The 13,592-nt window shown below is 36.5% G+C and overlaps 1 protein-coding gene across 2 annotated transcripts in view; it reads right to left on the bottom strand.

Annotated features, from left to right (window-relative positions):
- Positions 1–13,592, bottom strand: part of tmem132e (transmembrane protein 132E) — a 415,507-nt gene that overhangs the window by 50,794 nt on the left and 351,121 nt on the right. For both annotated transcript variants that reach the window (XM_048189579.1, XM_048189578.1), the window contains exons 3-4: positions 11,019–11,156; positions 2,399–2,591 (exon numbers count right to left, since the gene is read on the bottom strand). In XM_048189579.1, the coding sequence (XP_048045536.1) occupies positions 2,399–2,591; positions 11,019–11,156 (331 nt within the window). The remainder of the gene's footprint in view (positions 1–2,398; positions 2,592–11,018; positions 11,157–13,592) is intronic.

Raw genomic sequence — 13,592 nt, 5'->3', positions numbered from 1 at the left:
CAGCAGAGTTCAGCAGTTTAGCAGAAGGGGGCGGTAATGCATCAATAAGCTGGATGCCAACCGCCGTAGAAGAAGAAGAAGCAGCAGCGTTACTGTGGATTGAAAGCGGATATAGACAGACCCGGAAGAGAAGACAATGCTGAATAAAGTCGTAGTTTTTGTTATTTTTGGACCAAAATGTATTTTAGATGCGTCAAAAACCTTCTAACTAACCCAGTGATGTCACATGGACTACTTTGATGATGTTTTATTACCTTTCTGGACATGGACAGTATACCGTACATACATTTTCAATGGAGGGACAGAAAATCTTGGACTAAATCTAAAATATCTTAAACTGTGTTCTGAGATGAACGGAGGTCTTACGGGTTTGGAACGACATGAGGGTCATTAATGACCTAATTTTCATTTTTGGGTGAACTAACCCTTTAATGTAATGCTTTCAAACATAAAATGTACTATATATAAATGTATTAAATGTAATTAGTGGAACTTTTTTTTTTTGACCCACTTAGGAAGGACTTAAGCACATTATTATTATTTGAAATTTCATATTTACTTCTATTTGCTTTTAAGAACATAGTTAAAAATATACGAATGACAAGGATTTATGGTAAACTAAAATATATAAAATATGCAATCTCTATTGAAATTTATGGCATATATTTAAATATTTTTAATTTCATATTTGTAATGATGAAGTTTAATTTTAGTACATTTAAAATATATTAACTAAGTGTAATATATAACACACTACAGTTAAAACAACCTGGTTGAACAACCATGAAACACAGACATAGAACACACTCATTATAGAGAATAATGAATATTAATATATAAAAACTTTAAACACGGATACTTTATTCTGAATGAGATATGAGCCACGTGGCTAGTGTTGTTAAACACAACGCGAAGCTCCGTGCTGAAACCGATCATATGCGCGCTCCGCATATATACCATAACAATCGTATTTTTCATGTGTTCGTATTCAAACTCCAGTTCTGACCGCATCGTGGGCAAAATACAAACAACACTCATGTGCTTGCTGTGCTGAGAGAAACATATACACGGCTCACATGTCCGAACGCAGAGGTGAATGAGCCGCACTTTTGTGACATTTGAATTCTCCGCTGTAATGCAATCTCATGCGAACATTTTTTCCATTTGTGCTGGTAGATTACAGCAAAACAATCCACATGCACCCAAACTTCAGCTCTGGTCACGTCGCAGGAAAACACATTGTGTTGTACACTGAGGAAACGAACACCAACGATATGTCTCTGAATGACAAGAGAGACAAAGGCAAGAGAAGTGATACTTCCTCATGCATAATGCCGCAATTATAATCTTATGCATACTACAGCGCAGTGATTGGATTGAATGTTCTTTTTCATCATGAATAAATGTAGAAACTGTTGACGTCAGCATGTTTGATGAGCCCATACTTGGAGCCAACCAGCATTCCGGATCTTGCCGGTAGTACACGATGACGTCAGATTTTGTGACGTAGCTCCGACTTTCAAACCGGAAGATAGAAATTGCTCTGAAAAATGCAAAAATAACTAATTTGAACTTTTAAATAAAATTAATGAGTACCTTTAATGTTTTCAATGATGTGCAGCCTATACATATCTGTTCACAGCTCAAAAAATGTGTTCTAGAGTTTTCATGACCCTTTAATAACTGATTTTTATTATTAACTGGGTCTAGATGGAATCTGCTGACCTTTATTTTGGAGCTGAAAGTACTGCACTCTCATTGGTAGTTCAATGTTTCATCAAATAAGCCAAAATTATTAACAAACAAACATGCAAGGGTTATTTGCGTGATATTTTGTGATTGACAGGCATTCCAATTATGTGTGGCCAGTGATGTCATATGGGCATGCTGATAAAGTATAAACCTATTAAAGTCGGCCTACCCTGAGCTCTAAAGTTGTTGTGTTATAGAATATGCTTCTGTAGAACCCAAACTTCAATGTGATTTCCATATCATTTTTTAAAATTCAAGAGCGACTGCAGATTTTCTGATGAAACAGTTGCCGTTACCATAAAAATGTAATTGCAGTGAGCAGAACTGTCATGAATTTTTGCAGGCTGATATTTTTTTTGTCTGATTTTCAGAAACTTTTTGCTTCTTTTTACTTTTTTTTTTTTTTTGCTTCCAATACAATTTTTATTTTTTTGTTTCAGTTTTATGACTCCTCATTATAAAGCTTTTTGAAATGCCTAAGAAGAAAATGATTGCAGAACCAAGGCTGCTGAAAAAGTGGGCGGTAACTATTGTGATCTATTGTATTACTGATTTGACAAGTTAAATTATATTTAAAATAGACTGAAGTGCAATCTCATTTCACATACTTTACGACCCTAGGTGCCCAATAGGAAAAACTTCTTACCATTGAAAGTGGAATGATGGCTTGAATGTCCTTCTGCACAACCGTCAGCTCCGTGACCACCTTCTCTGCATCCGAGGCTGGATTCTGACCCCGGTAATCAATATTCCAGTTGATTCTTCTGGTGACTGATTGGCTGGTGAAGTTCTCCATCTCAAAGTCTAGCTGCATAATTTCAATGCTGGCAGCCATGTCCCTGAAGAGATACAACATGATCATGTGACAGTGAGCAGCACATTTAAATGGTCAATAATAAGGCTGAAAAAAAAAAAAACTGGCTAACCACCAAATGTAGCCATTACGATTATTTAGAAGAGTCTAATTAGGGTCAGGTATGTATTTAAAGCTTAAATGGTTTAATATACTGGTCATCAACAAAAACAGATGTTCTGTCATGCATTAGGTATTATATATTGAAACATCCAGAAAATGAATCAATCAGAGAGTCGGGAATGGCCCATCTGTTGTTTAGGACTGGATTATAGGGGCTAAAAATGGATTTACCAATTACAAATGTAAGGAAAGAAACACAAACATTCTAGTTGTATCACTTCACTTGTCTCTGCGCGTTCTAGATAGGCAGCATTTCTCCCAGCGAACCAAATGACGAAGGAGAAAACTTAAACCCACTATAATTTTCGAAATACCACTGTTGTTGTGTCACGGAATATAGTTTTAAGGGTTTTTCAGGCTAGAATGTTGTTTAAACTGCAAATCTGCCTTTTATTTATTAAGACAGCACCCATTTAAAAATTTGTTCCGATGTTTTCGGACGATCCAGGTGATCACTGGGTTCTCATGTACCCCACCGAGAACAGCCTCATCTCGGCAAGTCCTTCTGACATTTGCCGCTGGCTCTGTCCCTGTAGTGGTTAAACATGAGATATAATTTGTTTTGGGCATATCTAATAAGCATTCTTTGGTATTCATATTTAACTTTAAAACTGTACTAGAGTGCTGTCTTTTACTTTTGTCTGAATTGTTTGCTTGTCTATTTCCTATTTTACAAACTTGTTATGCTTGTATAATAGCTCTCTCTCTCTCTCTCTCTCTCTATATATATATATATATTGGCATTGGTATTGAGAAATGGTCTGTGTGTTAGTGGGGATTTTTCAGCTACTTCAGTGCAGATTACATTGTTGTGCCGGTAGGTGGCGTTTCACAATATTATTCATGTTTTTACTTCATTTTTTGATAAAATAAATGCAACCTTGATGAACATATGAGACTTCTTCCAAAATTCATTAAAATGCATTAAAATGCATCCTATCGACCCCAAATTTTGGTACGGCCCCGTCATGACCGTGGCTCCATATATATTGTTCTTTTAAAGATTAAATCTTTGTATGTGGCGATTCAAACAAACAGAGCACTGCTTTTTATAGCGCCAGAGAGAAGTGCTTATACTTTTCGGGAGAATCCACCTATAAATGGCTTACTTATAGTTGTCTCTGCATATTAAGCTGGGATAGGGAAAAGTATTGTAGCATCTGAAAAAATGACACATCAACAAAACAATAAAAGCAAAAATGCTGCACATTCATATAACAATAAACATTGATTTCAAGTGCATTGGTGAAATGAACACAGATGTAGTCATAAAACAGCTGAGCACAACAGTTCAGCAACATACTGGAATTAAATTGGCGACACGGGGAAAAAAAACGGCAACAGTGACTGGCAGATAGTTTCTTCAGAGCCTCTGCAGGAGGCTCCATAATGGATAGTGACAGATTAAATAAGTTCTGTCTGTTGATCTCATGCACACTCATCAAGGATTATTTCCTTTATCTGAGACTCCTGTTCTACAGGTAGATGCGCTGATAGCAGCTGACAACCACACTGAGAGAGACGGCCAAAAAATAAATTCCCTTGCTGGGAGTGAGTAAGTCTGTGGAAAAATGCTGAAGGGTTATCAAAATGTTATCTGAGGGGGGTAATTAATGTGTCAGAGCTGCAAAACCAACGACTTTGTCTTGTGTGGAATTGGAAAAAACATTCTTTTCGTTTATTATTGTCACATATATTTGGGCAGTTGTTAGTTTAGTTTCATTTTAATGGACTTTGAGTTTATTTATCATCAGTCACCGATAGTTTCCTTTGTTTCACGCTCTTATCATTTACGATGGCATTTCATTTGATCATCACACCTGTTAGTCTTTTAGTTCATTATCATTGTATACTTAAGTTCCTTGGTTTCCTCTGTTCATTGTCATTTATTGTTTGTTTGTAGACATGCTGTTACACTGTGATTATCTGAGTTTATTCTTTAGGAATGTCATTGAATTGGATAACAAAATACCAATGTAACACTTTATTTTGATGGTCCCCTTTAGGCATTCTGTTTACTATAAGTAACGTTGCATCAACTAACTCTCATTAGAGTATTATTAGACTGTCTGTTTAATATCTGCTTACACTTTATTTTGATGGTCCACCTACAGATGTTCATGCCAACTTATTCTACTAACCCTACACATAACATTTTACTAATAATCAACTAATACTCTAATAAGAGTTAGTTAACATGTAGGTGCAACTCTACTTATAACAGAAAGTACCACTAAAATAAAATGTAACCAATACGATGCAAGATCTTTTATAAGAACTAACTTTTCTTTTAACCAAAAGTCCTTATTTTTTGAACAATACTTTTTTTTTCATACCTAATTTCAAACCTAACTTGCAATGCATTTTCATTTTAATTTTGTTCTGTAGTACAATGATATTTACATACTGTATTTTAAAGTGATTCTTAAAGGGTTAGTTCACCCAAAAATGAAAATGATGTCATTAATGCCTCACCCTCATGTCGTTCCAAACCTGTAAGACCTCCGTTCATCTTCAGAACGCAGTTTAAGATATTTTAGATTTAGTCCGAGAGCTTTCTGTCCCTCCATTGAAAATGTATGTACGGTATATTGTCCATGTCCAGAAAGGTAATAAAAACATCATCAAAGTAGTCCATGTGACATCAGTGGGTTAGTTAGAATTTGTTGAAGCATCGAAAATACATTTTTGGTCCAAAAATAACAAAAACTACGACTTTATTCAGCATTGAATTCTTTTCCGGAATCCTTTCCATTGAATTGATTCCATTGAATTGATTTAATTGAATCCTTTCATCTGTCGGCGTTAGTAATGCACTTTTACGTCACCGTGGTTGTTTTTGGCTATTAGGAGATCCACGACTTGCACACTTACGCACCATTTTAAAAAATATAGCAATACCAAAATACGAACAATGTAGAATAGCTTGAATACAGTGTGCGTCTCCCTCAGACTGTAAACGAAGCTCTGGCGCACCAGATAACACGTCAGCAGCGTCTTACGTCAGCAGCGTCGCTGCGGAGTCGTGAACCACACTCCGGAGCAGAAGGGGGCGGTAATGCACCAATAAGCTGGATGCCAACCGCTGTAAAACAGGAAAGAAGAAGCAGCAGCGGAGTTGTGAATGCGAATTGACAACAGACCTGGAAGAGAATACAATGCTGAATAAAGTTGTAGTTTTTGTTATTTTTGGACCAAAATGTATTTTCGATGCTTCAAAATGTCGCGGATGTCCAAATCTCCAAAAACAACCACGGCGACGTAAAAGTTCATTACCAACGCCGACAGATGAAAGGATTCAATGGAATCAGTTCAATGGAATCAATTAATTGGAATCAATTCAATGGAAAGGATTCCGGAAGAGAAGACAATGCTGAATCAAGTTGTAGTTTTTGTTATTTTTGGACCAAAATGTATTTTCAATGCTTCAACAAATTCTAACTGACCCACTGATGTCACATGGACTACTTTGATGACGTTTTTATTATCTTTCTGGACATGGACAGTCTACCGTACATACATTTTCAATGGAGGGACAAAAAGCTCTCGGACTAAATCTAAAATATCTTAAACTGTGTTCCGAAGATGAACGGAGGTCTTACGGGTTTGGAACGACATGAGGGTGAGTCACTAATGACATAATTTTCATTTTTGGGTGAAATAACCCTTTAAGTGCCTACATTAGTGTATATAAGCTGTATGGTTGCAATGCATTTTCACTTCATGTTTGCATTCTGTATTAGAAACCAAATGTATATTTAGTTGTTTAGTAGTCCAGCATACACTAGTACACTACAGTGGCCAACTGTTATGGTTTTCAAACCCCCTTTGTTAGGAGGTACTGTTTTGTCTATAATTGTTGCTTGGCTAATTTAAAATTGATGTGACCAGTTAAGGCCATTAAGTGTGACTTCCCTACTAAAAGTTTAATTACTTTTCCTTTTGTTTGGAAGGAAATATTTTAAGGCTACCGGGAATCAATCTCTATCAAACGTGTTTGCTTTCTTGATGTCTATTCATTGGACACTGCATTAACAAAGTTAATATTGCCTTAATTATTTAGCCATTGCTGAGAATTGATTGTCCTGCACAACAGGAGAGGAGGCCAGGGAAGAGTTTTGCTAACAATCAGTCATTAAGCACTGCCAGAGCAGGAGCCAGCTTTCAAAACGCCCTGCTTTTAGACTCATTTTAGGCTTGCTTAACTCTGAGTGCAGAAACATAAGGAGAGAAAGAATTGGCATGAGTGTGCAGCAACTGAATCTCTAATTGAAAATACACTAATGGAATAATGAGGATTGTCTTATATTGACAAATAATGCTGGCATTGCCTCCAAGGCCTGCCCCATGCCACGTTCACCATGTTTGCTTCTAGCAGTAGAGTCACTCATTAAAGCCGTTAGAAAAGATAGATGGTGAAGGAATATGGCCAGCATATGCGAAGAAATTTGCAAGTATAAGAAGAGAGCTGCAGTCTGTGGACAGAAAGAGCCGTGCTAACAGAAAATCTATACGAGGAAACGGCATCGACTTGCTAAAAATTATTAATCTTTCCAGACAAAAAAACTCATGCAGGCATTACTTTGTTACGATACAAAAAGCCTCCAGCCGCATCTAGAAGTATATTCTCCAAAACAAAGAGATGAGTTCAACTGTGAAATAGTCCCAAAACAAGCAGTAAATTCTGTTGGTTGTGGTGAAAAGTGCAAAGCTGTTTAAACTCGCATTAAAAAATAACAAGCAACACCTCTCTATAGTCTGGTGTCAGACTGGCGCTTGACAACATGTCAGAGACTGTTGCAATGTGCTGCACGTAAATAAACTGATAAGTTGTTATGGCAAAACTTTCAGACTTTGTCATTTAAAGTCCGTGTAAAAGGAGCAATTTCTTGCGAGTGTCAGACAGTGTAATAAATCGGTTAAGAAGTGAGAGGGTGCAATGAAAAAATTAGAATAACAGTAATAAACAAAGCATGTAAAACATTGTATAATAGTATTTGTAAAACAGTAAAATGTATCTACACTGTAAACCCTAACGCTCAAAATACTTCATTGGTTTGAGTAGGACAAACTTAAATTAAATTAACTGCTATGAGTATTTAGACCTTTCATTTTCTTTTGAGTTCACAGCATTGTTTCATTGTTTTGAGTTGTATGAACTCATTTCTTTTAATTTAGACTAACTTAAGTTTAACTGAAACTGGACTGGGATTTCTGTTTCCCAGCATGCTTTGCCCATGGCACTTGAAAGGGAGAGTAAATGCTAAAATTAAGTGTTATATAATGTTTTTTTTTTTTTTTTTTGCACAAGATTAATGTTAAGGAAGATTTAGTAGTGATTAATGTTTTGTTATGCTAATTTAGAAGAGTTTCTGTTAATGTGGGTTTTTGAAATCTTGGTTTGAGAGCAGGTAGGTTACATGTTTTAAGTTGCTGTACTCATTGCTGCATTCAATAAGTGCTATACCATGCTATTGTTAACATTTTAGCAAATTAGCATGTTGGCATTTTTTGTATTTTATTAGGGTTTACAGTGAAGTAAATAACTCATTTGATTTGCAATAACTCAAAATAAGAAAGTTAATTAAACTAAATGTTTTATGTTAATTGCTATCAAAATGTATGAATTAACTCTGCTAACTGAGCTAACTCAGTTCTTCAAGATAAGAGCAATTAACATGTATGAGTACTACAAACTCAAAACTTGATAGTTCTGCTTATTTGAAATTAGGAACATTATAACTAAAAAAATTTGAAGTAACTGATTACCTCAAATTTTTTGAGTTAGCCCAACTTCAAATTCGGGTTTACAGTGATGCAGTTATATTTAAATATCTAAAGCTGCGTATATGTAAATACTTCTATATTTTAGATGTCGTCAATATGCCCATATTGTTTCAGTGAACATCCAATCATACACAACAGCTCAAAAGTTTGGCGTTAGTAAGACATAATAAATAACAAAATAATACTGATAAAACAGATAGTTCCAGGCCTTGATTCTGATTGGTTGAGCTGCATTTGAAGCCACTGTAAAATTCCCCAAAACATACATCTAACTGCATTACATAAGTATCGCTGTGCAACTGAATGTGTATGTTGCTGTGCAACCACTCTTAGAAACGTAAACATATGTTTGTTCTCAACTAATTTTGTTAATTGAAAAAAAAATTTGATTTTTTTTTTTTTTTTTTTTTTAACAATGTAATAGTCTTTAACTGTCATTTTTGACCAATTTAATGCATCCTTGCCAAATAAAATACAGCAATAAGCCCCAAGAAGCTGTGGTTTGTAGTGAATTTATAACCGCTAAGGGGGGTGGTTAGCTAAGGGGGTTTTAGGCACTCCGCGTCGTGCCTGTTTTAAATTCACTATAAACCATGGCTTCACAGGACTTATTGCTTTTATAAAACAGTTACTACACAATACAAATATTAAAGCCAAAAATTGTCTTTGCTGAAAAAGTGGGCTGAATAATCTGAAATGGCAGTGTGTATTTTTTTTTTTCTGTCAAAAATTACTCTCTCTCTCATGTCGTTTCATACCCGTAAGACCTTCGTTCATCTTCAGAACACAAATTAAGATATTTTTTGATGAAATCCAAGTAAAAAAAAAAAAAATTCTCCCATAGAAAGCAACAAAATTACTGCATTCAAATCCAGAAAAGTAGAAATAGTAAAGACATCATTAAAATAGTCAACGTGACTACAGTTGTATAAAATACACTATATTAAAGTATAGTTTTCCTTGTAGCAGGGTTGCAGGTGAGTGACATGGTCTTTTCACATGTCAGATTGTTTGCTAGGGTCTACTTAATACAGAGGGAAAACGAAGGATAGAGGCTAAGAGGCTTAGAAACAAACAGAACAAAATAGCATGAGGTTTAATTCAGATAACTTCTCTGGTAATCTCTGTGTCGACACTCAATCTTGAAATCTTGAAAAATCTTGATCTCCCCGACAAAAGGTAAATAACACTTGACTCCTGGCTAGATGAATCACTCAGGGCCCGTCCACACGGAGATGCGTTTAGCTGTATACGCAAAAATTTTATATCGGATAGGAGTTTCGTCCAGACGAATCCGGCGTTTTCAGAACGTGAATCCGATATTTTTTGAAACAGGGTTCCAGAGTGGATAAACCTGAAAACGCCGCCCTTGCACTTTCGTGTGTACAGCCAATCCGTATATTTTGTGAAACGATGATGTCATCACCCCACGTGCCGACCCTAGTCAGACACCGCGAACAGCAACAACAACAGCAATAGCAGACTCTAGATGCTGCAAAAGCTAATGAGCCAAAATAAAGAGATATTACTAAGCTTTACTCAAGTTTGTATACAGCGCGCAAGGATTATGCGCATGCTCCAAGTCCTATTCTCTGTTTTTAAGTGTATCTCTGTGGCAGAATTACAGGTACCACATACTGGTCTGGCATGTATACTACATCGTTTTGAGCCGGTTTCAGCGGTTTCGTGTGTACGCAGATATTTCTTGAGACGAGGAAAAAAAAATAAAAAATTTGGATAGGGAAAGATCTGGCTTCGTGTGGACAGGGCCTCAATGTTCCTGAAGATGAAATGGAAGAGAAAACCATTCTAGACTACAGTTTTGTATACTTCTAGAACTTTTGTAGACTTCTGTGGACTGAAAATATATATCAGCCATTTCTAGTTGAATTTTTTTAAGGAATGTATACAAAATCAGATATTGGAATTATAATTTGAAATCAATCCTACAGGATGCTAATGGAGCGAAATAAGAAGCCTCTAAGAAGCAAACACAATCCTACCAGAAAAATCAGCATTTTTAATTTTAATTTAATTAACTGTTTTTTAAAACTTTATCCAGGATGACTTTATTTGATTCTTTTAGGACTGATTTCAAACGAAGTTTCAATTGGAATCCTGTAGATGTCTTTATTTTTTCCTACAGACTGAGCTGGCTCTGTCATAAAGCCCTGCAATAATAATTTACTATGAATGAATACACAGGAACTACTAATTAATATGACTACAAATGTTTCATTGAATATAAGCCTCTCCAATTAAACAGTAACATCCTTAAACAAAGCTCTTAACTGAACAGGCGGCGTTCTGTTTTAGTTGCATGTTATTTGGATTAACTAGCAGATGTTTGCGTGGGTGAATGTGATGATTCAAGAATGAAAGTTTAGGTTCTCTATTCTTTGCTGATTTGAAACCAGTCTGCCATTCACTACACACTGCTTAGTTTCTCACTAGAGAAGCTTTTTCCTAGATGAGTGTACAAAATGTGAGGAAGCTGACTTACCCAGTGACTCCTTTGATCTTGCTGGCTTCCACGGTTGCAATCGAGTGTTTGGCTCCGGACTGTACATCCCATTCAACCTTCCACTGGTTACTCTTCGACTTAGTGCTGAGGAGGTTCACCCCTTTCTTTGCTTTCACCCTGTGAAAGAGACACAGAGGGTTTTATGTCTGGATCCAAGACTATTATGGATTTAAGTGATCGGCTCCAAGAAGGCTATGCCTATAAGCGTTTCATTTTGCTACTCAAATGAGCAAGCTATGCATAGCTATGCAAAATAATAAACAACAATAATATAAGAAAATAAAATAAATTTTAACATTAATGTAAAATAATAATGCAAAATAAAGACTCGTAGGAATGGTTATATAAATCCACTCCTTCAGATGCTCATTTATACAAAGATTGTCAATCTGTGCTGGAAACCAAATCCAATTTCCCATAGGTAGCTCACATGACTTCTGCATCTTCATTATAACCTCTGAGACCTTACATCTAAAAAAAGCATCTTCTGTACATCAATTTATGCACGCTAAAGCTCATACTCATCATACATTTCCCCTCTGTCCATTAAAATTCAAAAACATCAGCCTTTTCTCTGATCCACAACCAGATTCCGATGATAAAATCCCTGTGGAACACACCCCCGCTCTTTCAGAGAAGCCTTAACTTCAAACACCACAGTCGTGCTGTGTTTCCAGCAGTGTCATGTTTCAATGGATGGAAGCTGCTGCTGCTTTGGGATCATACATGTGCTGTTTAACACCTTGAATAGGTGCAGTGACACAAGACACAGTAAATGATGTATGCTTTAGCCTCCGGATTACTGACCACTCTCTGAGTTCCTATCTGAAATCTACCTAAAGCATGAGTAAAATCGCTTTGATGTCTGCCCGCACCAAAGAGCCATTCAGCTGCAATGACGCAAAAATGGTGGACAGATGTCTCACAGCACACGTGCGAGATGTTTCATTGAAAAAGCAACATTTTAAGCAAAAAGCTGAGAAAATCAGATTCAGAACAATGATTGAAACATAAACCAATTACATTGAGTCCATCAACACCCCCAATGCTTGCACTGTCCTATACCTCATCTTGGGTCGGCATTTTGATCTGTAACTAGGGCTGGGCGATATATCGCATGTGATTCTCACGCGCATTTCGTCAGTAAAGCCGGTTCCCTGATTACCGCTAAATCGCCATCACCTGCTTTCAAATGGAGCGCCTTGTAGATCACGGACAAGCCACGCAAAATCGCGTTCAGTATCGAAGTCGATTCATCTTCGATACTGAACCCGATTTTGCGTGGCTTGTCCGTGAACTACGGCTCTGTCTATTAAAAGGCGCTCCATTTGAAAGCAGGTGATGGCGATTTAGCGGTAATCAGGGAACCGGCTTTACTGACGAAATGCGCGTGAGAATCGCATGCGATATATCGCCCAGCCCTATCTGTAACGTTATGCAGGTTTGTTTAATATGCTGTTTAATATTTGCTGATCAATGTATTTTACGTGTGCATAAACAATGCTTTTATTGCTGGTTTTTGCTTCTTTTTCGAGATGGTCCTCACTGCAGAACGCAAGATCTAGTGAGGGGCTACTGTCTTTTTCACCTGTGTTTTGATCCGGAGATTCTGTACTCTTTCAGAAGATGTGTAATAGCACCCCCTACCGTATAGCAGTGAAAACATGGATTGCCTGAAATTTCTGTCAATGGCAGGGAGGCATTGTGTCATAAATAACGGAAAATTGCATCAATGGCAGGGGAAGAATTAAAGGAAAACTCCACTTTTTTTGAAAATAGTCTCATTTTCCAACTCCCCTAGAGTTAAACAGTTGAGTTTTACCGTTTTCGAATCCATTCAGCCGATCTCCGGGTCTGGCGGTACCACTTTTAGCATAGCTTAGCATAGTTCATTGAATCTGATTAGACCGTTAGCATCTCGCTCAAAAATGACCAAAGAGTTTTGATATTTTTCCTATTTAAAACTATTTTTAAGACTCTTCTGTAGTTACATCATGTACTAAGACCGACGGAAAATGAAAAGTTGCAATTTTCTAGGCCGATATGGCTAGGAACTATACTCTCATTCCGCCGTAATAATCAAGGAACTTTGCTGCCGTACCATGGGTGCACCAGGCGCAATGATATTACGCAAAAAAATGTGGAGTGTTTGTTTAATGTAATTATTTATTGAACACAAGTGTGTTTTAGCATATTTTTTTATATCGAGGGGCTGTGTTTTTAAATGTTGCCATCCACAGCCAACATTTTGGAAAATTTTCACAAAAATGTCATGGCCTCCAGAAAAGTTTGTTGTATGAACATCTGAACATGCAATATATCAAAAGAAAGAACAAAGCCTCTAATTTTAAACAAACAAACAAAAGTATAGTTCTAGCTTCATGTCTTCTTTTTTTAATCAACACTTGAATGTGGATATGTTTAATTAAAAAAAAAATAAAAGCACAAAAAGGCAATCATTTTGAGAAAATCGTTTTTGTTTTTCTTCAAACACTATAACATGCATAAGCAATGCTTTTATCGCTTGTTTCTGCTCCTTTTTTGCATATGTTT

Source organism: Megalobrama amblycephala, linkage group LG4 (genome assembly GCF_018812025.1).
Source record: "Megalobrama amblycephala isolate DHTTF-2021 linkage group LG4, ASM1881202v1, whole genome shotgun sequence".
Classification (NCBI taxonomy): domain Eukaryota; kingdom Metazoa; phylum Chordata; class Actinopteri; order Cypriniformes; family Xenocyprididae; genus Megalobrama; species Megalobrama amblycephala.
This window is presented reverse-complemented; position numbering and strand designations above follow the sequence as displayed.